Source organism: Ammodytes marinus, assembly GCF_949987685.1.
Source record: "Ammodytes marinus genome assembly, chromosome: 5".
Lineage (NCBI taxonomy): Eukaryota > Metazoa > Chordata > Actinopteri > Uranoscopiformes > Ammodytidae > Ammodytes > Ammodytes marinus.
In genome coordinates, this window is record NC_137234.1 from 2,362,965 (window position 1) to 2,370,117 (window position 7,153).

Consider the following 7,153-nt stretch of genomic DNA (forward strand, 5'->3'; position numbering starts at 1 on the left):
ATAGATAGAATAAAGTCATGCATGAAGACAAACTACACGCTTCTTAGTGAGAAGAACCACCTGTTGAAGACTGGATGACTGGATTAGGTAGAGTAGCTGCATATTAAAGGATATCATATCAGTAGTGTGCATGACAGATCTTTTCTAGAAATATACTAAATCCCACTAAATAATACAATCTAATAATCCAGAATAACTAATTATTGGGAAAGTATAGGATGGGAAAATGTCTCTTCAAGTTGGGCATGTTACCAGTGTAGAGGTGTTAAGATTAAGTTGAAGCATTGTTGATAATAGGCCTATTTTTTCCCATTTGTTTTAACTGATTTCGATTTAAGAATAAAGCCTCCACATACAATGACAACATGTATTGTGAATTTGGTAGAAATGTTGTCAGTTGCTTATAGAACAAAACAAAACTGTTCATTCTACTCAAACATGTGCCTATAAATAGTCAAACGAGAGACACTGAACATTTGGAGTGGTCTCTTAATTTTTGGTAAGCTGGTTGCTCCCTTCTGGTTAAGGGTTGGGGGGTGGGAGGTGGGTGTTGGGAGGGGATGTCTGTTTCTTGTAACAGACCTGATTATGTTGTATATGTTATATGACTGAATAATAGCCTAAAAAGTAGAAATCAAAGTCATAAAAAAGGAATTAAGAGTTTCTTAGTGATAAAGAAAGAGAAAGAACTGCTCAGCTCTCGTTTCTCCTGCCTGACCTAAAAAAAACGTTAAAAAACTAAACAACAACAAAAAAAACTACTTTTTTAAATTAATTAAAAAACTACAAATAAAACGAAGGGACTACACAAACCAAGGGCTCTTTGGACTAGAGTCATCATTAAAAAAACTAAAATAATTCCCCAAAACAGTCACGCTAACACAACTAACATTCCACATGTAGCTTTATAAACAAACACCTGTTATAGAATCAAGTATTTCAGGGAATCGTCCATGAAAACAAACGACAAGTTCTTCCTCAGTGATAAAGCTCTCGGGGAAAAGAAAAACCGACCACAAGTCAGCTGTGTTGTTTTTTTCTTTTTCTTTTTCTTTTTCTTCCTTACCTATGATAATGGTGCACGCGCTCAGCAGCCCAATCTCCTTCTTTAACGTGACTCTTTCGGGAATTTCATCTTTCTTTTGCTGTTGCTCGTTCTTTTTCTTCTTCGTTGTGAAAATGTTGGTGGTGCCATTCTGTCCATCCATGTCCGCCTCCGTCCCACTTTCCACGGGTCTAGGGTCCAGTAGCTCGCAATGCAATGCCCGTGTCCTCTCCACACACTCACACGTTATTCATGCACATTGAATGGGCTACGCATGCGCAACAACCTGTGCGCTGTCCAGGGTAGAATGTTAAATACCCTGGTCCTCACCATGGGGCGTTCAAGAGACGTCCGGACAAATCGCTTTCCACTGTGTCCTCTGACTTTTTACAGGCCGAGAGTTTGAACGCGTCCGCTTTAAAAATCACGTCTTCTACAAGCCATAGAGGAAGGAAGGATGCCTCTTTTAAACTTTATTTTAATTTTTTTTTTTTTTTTTAAAGCAAAACAGACACGAGGACAGCGGCAGCCTATCATCATGGGTAAGACTACACACACACACACACATAGACACATATATACATAGACATAGCCTATATATATACACACACACACACACACACACACACACACACACACACACACACACACACACACACACACACACACACACACACACACACACACACACACACACACACACACACACACATGTATTTAAAATCCCTCTTTTATTGATTTCATGTCATATTCAAATGAGATTTTGAATTTTTCATAAGCTGTAAGCCATAATAACAAAAGTGTAACAAATAAAGGCTTGAAGTATCTCACTTTGCATGTTATGAGTCCATATAGCCTTATATATCAGTTTCACCTTTTAAGTTGAATCACTGAAATAAATTAACTTTTGCACGATATTCTAATTTTTTCGAGTTTCACCCATAGATAGCATATAAAAAAGTTTTCACCTGTAGAGGCATGTAATAATAATAATAATAATAATAATAATAATAATAATAATAATAATAATAATAATAATAATAATAATAATAATAATAATAATAATAATAATAATAATAATAATAATAATAATAATACATTTTATTTTTCTAGCGCTCTTCTCTCACTCAGAGCGCTTTACAAAAACAAAACAATAAACAAACAAAAATAACATGTAGAGTTGGGTTGGTGGGTGAACTAGGGGTAGGCGGAGGAGAAGAGATGGGTCTTGAGTTTGGACTGGAAGATGGTGAGGGACTCAGAGTCACGGATATGTTGGGGGAGGCTGTTCCAGAGCCTGGGAGCTGCCCTGGAGAAAGCTCTGTCACCAAAGCTGCAGAGTTTAGATGTTTGGGTGGAGAGGAGACTGGCTGAGGAGGATCTGAGGGCCCGGGGGGAGTTGATAGGGGGAGAGGAGGACAGTGAGATATGGGGGGGCCAGATGGTGGAGGGCTTTGTAGGTGAGGAGGACCAGGAGTTTGTAATCGATCCAGCATGTACTAAGCATGTGTGCTGCTGATCCATTTCGGATGCTTCCATCTAGTGGACATTTTTGGTAGTGTTGCGTTTTCTTAAAGTTTTCCTTTCCGCCATAGATAGTATACGCCCTCCTCCCATGCTCCCCTCCTTCCCCCCATGTGGGTCCTCAGTAGTCGGACACAGACACAGACCAGCCCGCGGTGTGTACGCAAAGCTAAGCAGCAGTAGCCATTATTTCTACGTTTGAGTCTTGCCTTCTTCTTCCGCAAGCATTGGAGTAGATTTATCGGTGAGTAAATACGAAAAAAAAGATAGTTTTGTTTTTCTGATTATTGTATTATATTCATTTAACTTCGAAGCGTGTTTGCAGACGGGGTTTTTCTTGTAAACAAGTAGCCTTGCCTTCGTGTGTGTGTTTGTTTGTGTGTGTGTGTGTGTGTGTGTGTGTGTGTGTGTGTGTGTGTGTGTGTGTGTGTGTGTGTGTGTGTGTGTGTGTGTGTGTGTGTGTGTGTGTGTGTGTGTGTGTGTGTGTGTGTGTGTGTGTGTGTGTGTGTGTGTGTGTGTGTGTGTGTGTTTGTGTGTTTGTGTGTGCTATTTAGCCGAGTCAACTAGTATCGGTCTAGGTGCCGTATTGTTTGTTGTGACTCCGTCCTCGTTGATTAATTTCTCATTCAATTCGACAAAACATTTTTAAACATTTAAAATCAGTGTGTCTTTCATTTTATTAGCATCACACACCAGAAGGAAAACTTAATGAAATGTCCATATATTCGCTAAACTTGTGTTTGTTGTTGCTGCTCGGGATGTTTACAACAGGAGTAGGCCTACCACTGTTGTGTAGGCTACACGTATAGACACGTTATTGCATGTTATAGTCACAAAGGCAAAGCTAACTAACTCAAAGTAAACATGTTAACGACGAGGCTAATTCAAGGTTTGCCACATATATTAAGAAAGCGGCAAAAAAAAGACAGCCGTCAATCTGGTGCACTTTGAGAAGAAAACTAAGGCTAAATCAACTGTGTCCTATGTGAGCTATTTAGAACTATTTTCTGGAATAATTTGGAGACACAGAAATACCAAAAAGCAGAAACAAAAATATACAGGTTTAAAAAATCCAGTCATTCAGCATTTCATTTTTTTTTTAAATAATCCCTTATCCCAAAGCTACTTCTCTCTTTGAATTCTTCGTTTTGTTTTTAATGGCTCAACTCAATATAGGCCCTTGATCTGCGTTGCCCTGAACAATGTTTATTTTTTTTTAAATAACAAAAATGTACTGGTGAATGATAGGCCCCTTGATCTCCATACGCCCCCCCCCCCCCCCTACCCCCCCTTACGAAGATTAGGGGCCTATCATGAGCCAGACAATAATTTATTGTTTTAAATGACAATGTTCGGGGCCTTCTTAGATCAGGGGCCTATATTGAGCCAGTAAAAAAAAAAAGTTTTTGATAGGCCCCTGATCTTCGTAGGCCCTGGGGCTTCAGCCCAGGTAAGCCCGTGCATTAAGGCGGCCCTGGACATGAGAGGGGACAAGTAGGGCAGCTAACAGCTATAGTTATAGTTATAGCCTATAGTTAGCTTAGCTCTGGGATATAAATGATAGCGACTGATTATTACATTACAAGCCTCGGACTGCACTGATTACCTCAATAACTTATTCAGGCTGAGACGCGGCTTGCATTTAGAAACACGTAGCCTATCCTGCAACAAGCACTAAACAGTAAACTTTAATATACCTGGGGTTTACGTGAATATGGGATCTACACATCCCAAAAAGCTAACACGTATGGGACCCCACATTTTACCAAATAAACAATAATGTTTGGCTGCAGCATGGACATCAACACGTCCAGCTGCACTACGTCATAATCGTCATAAACTGCTCTAGTGTCTAGTACACACATGGACCTATAAAGAAAAGGACGGAGAATTAAAACATGGCGCCCATTCATTCCTATGGTAGCTGCTCAGTGGCGCAGAAACATACAGGATATCAGTGCCTACTTCCGCAATGCAGCAGTGCTCAGTGGCCAAGCCTGGTACTGCAGCTGTTTTTGCGGGCGGTGGACGGTCCGTAAATTAATACGAGCCCAGAAGCAGATATCCCCGTTCACTCTAATACATGCAGGGAACAGGAATGTGTCTCCGCAAATTTTTTCTGGATACCAATCAAAGGCTCATTATTATCTTTAGACCATGTACTGATAACATTAAAAGTTTCTCTTTTCAAAACGCCACCTCAAGCTTTTTATTAGCCGTTTTTTTTCTTCAGTTTTTAGTATTTACTTTTATTTATTTTTGCAGGAGAAGGAGGGATGGATGGGCAGCTGAAAGGAGTCCTAGTGAAACAAATGCTGTTTCCGAGAGGGCTCAGTGCACGGCTACGTATTTTATAACATTGCTAGTAGGCTTAACATTTCTGTTAACTTCTTGTGTCCGATGTTATTCCTTTTACTTATCATGAATGATGTTGATGGTTGATTTAAGAACATTGCTCACTACCTACCTAGCAGCACATGCTATCAAACAGCGCTAGCCCACTAGTTGGTTTAGCTTACCTTAGCTAATATTTGTTGCCCGGATGGCATATTTTTGTAGAAATATTTTCGTTCTCTAGCATTGTAAGCTAAAGGTCTTAGCAAGCACAGTCGCATTGTTTACCGACCATTAACGTATGAGCTACTAACCCCCGCCCGATGATTCTCTATATGTGATCTTTAAATTACACTCCGTTGTTGTGAAGTAATATAGTGGTTATGTTAACAAGTTCTAAACAAAGATTCCTCCTGCCATCTGGGCAACAATGATTAGATAATGTAAGCTAAAGGCTAAGCTAGTGGGCTAGCGCTGTTTGATAGCGTGTGCCGCCAGGTAGTTAGCAACGTTCGTAAATCAACCATCAACGTCATTCATGTTAAGTAAAAGGAATAACCTCCGACACGAAAAGTTAACTCTACTAGCAATGTTATAAAATACGTAGCCGTGCACTGAGACCTCCCGGAGGCCGGGGCGAAACACATTTTTTTTCACTACGACTCCGTTCAGCTGCTTATCCTCCTTCTCCTACAAAAGAAAAAATGCTAAAAACTGCGTCACCCGAGTTGGAAGGGTTAACATGTGAAAAAAGAGTCGCAGAGTAGCATTCTAACTGCATTTGCAACAGGAGAGACTGCGCTCTTGAGTATGGACGACGTGATTGACGACCATTCCTAGTTTCTGATTCGGTCACACATCACCTGGGTGACCGAATCAGAAACTGGGAATGGTCCTGGTATAGTACATACACATATTTTAATTGGCTGAAAAAAAATTCTCTTCAGTTTTGATTGAGTGAGTGGGGCAAGGTGCACATTTGGATGGGCTTAGTCCACCTTTGCCCCTGGCTTGCAACGGCCCCTGTTCCTAGCCCAGTGTGGATAAATAATTACTCTGCCTAGTCCTGGGTCTTCCTCCTCCCACCACCCTTACCAAATGCCCCTATCACCTTAACTGGTGAACTTCATTGTGGGCACAAGCATTTCAACTGCTTGTACCTGCAATCTAGTTCTTTAGGGCATGACATCAGCTTTCATGACCATAGGTGAGAGTAGGAACGAAGGTTGACCAGTAGTTTGAGAGCTTTGCCTTGCTGCTCAGCTCACTTTTTGTCACAACGGTGCAGTAAAGCGAGTGTCAAACGGCACTGGCTGTTCTGATACTCTGGGCCATCTCACATTGCAGTCTCGTGTCAGTGAATAACACAAACTGGATTGGTGACCAGGAGCAGCTCTGGTGTAGGCCAACCCCCACAGGAAACAAGTCAGACTTAATACCTAGAACCCAGAGATAGCTTTTGCTTTTATCGTAGTCCCACAGCCCTATTGACCTGTTACCTGTTACCCTGTTGCAACTGCCTCTGGAGTCCGGGATAACATATGTTGAGAGGATTAGTGGGACGACTTCTATGACCACCGGTGTCCACCACGGTGTTCGATGGTTACCGCCCCTTAAGGCACCTTAGCATTGAGAACCACAGCTCCCTGCCAAAGCTTCAGCAATGGAAGCTTTGAACATCGAGGGCTCACGCTCCCAACATTCACAGAAATGCCATAAAAGCTCCGCAAGAGGTTTGAGTTGAAGATAGGGGGCCAGTGCATAACCCTTTTGGGCTTACCAGGTCTGTCCAGAGTCGTCTCTGAACCTGGTGTTCGGTGCATATGCGCACACACAATAGTACGAGCCCCCCTCCCCATACACACACATAACCTGTAGGTTTAGGGATTCCCTGGTGAAGGGCGACCCTTTTGTCCTCCGGGGAAACCTCCATCGTATCGGTTTGTGAGCATCCCCACACCTGCCTGGTGCCTCACACCTTGGGCAACTCCAGATTAAAATAGTTCTTCCTGCGGATGGTGGGTCCACAGGATGGGAAAGAACAGGTTTAACCTTCGGGCCGTTCCCAGCCAGGCACTTGCTGACGGGCCCTCCCTCTGGACCTTGTTCCAGACTGCCTCAAGGCAGGGTTACTACTCTTTTTCATCTTTCTATCTTGGGGTGTTTTTGACTGATTATAGTAAGATTGTATTGACCAAATGGATTTAATAACACTTTGTTTTTCCCACTTTATGTCTTCAGATTGTAAAC

At 41.9% G+C, this 7,153-nt stretch overlaps 1 protein-coding gene across 1 annotated transcript in view; it reads right to left on the bottom strand.

Moving 5' to 3' along the window:
* Positions 1-1,208, bottom strand: part of slc7a10b (solute carrier family 7 member 10b) — a gene marked incomplete at both ends in the record, with an annotated part of 26,976 nt that extends 25,768 nt beyond the window's left edge. The window contains one exon of the mRNA XM_080028458.1: positions 1,067-1,208. Within this exon, the coding sequence (XP_079884584.1) occupies positions 1,067-1,208 (142 nt within the window). The remainder of the gene's footprint in view (positions 1-1,066) is intronic.
* Positions 1,209-7,153: the final 5,945 nt, after the last annotated feature.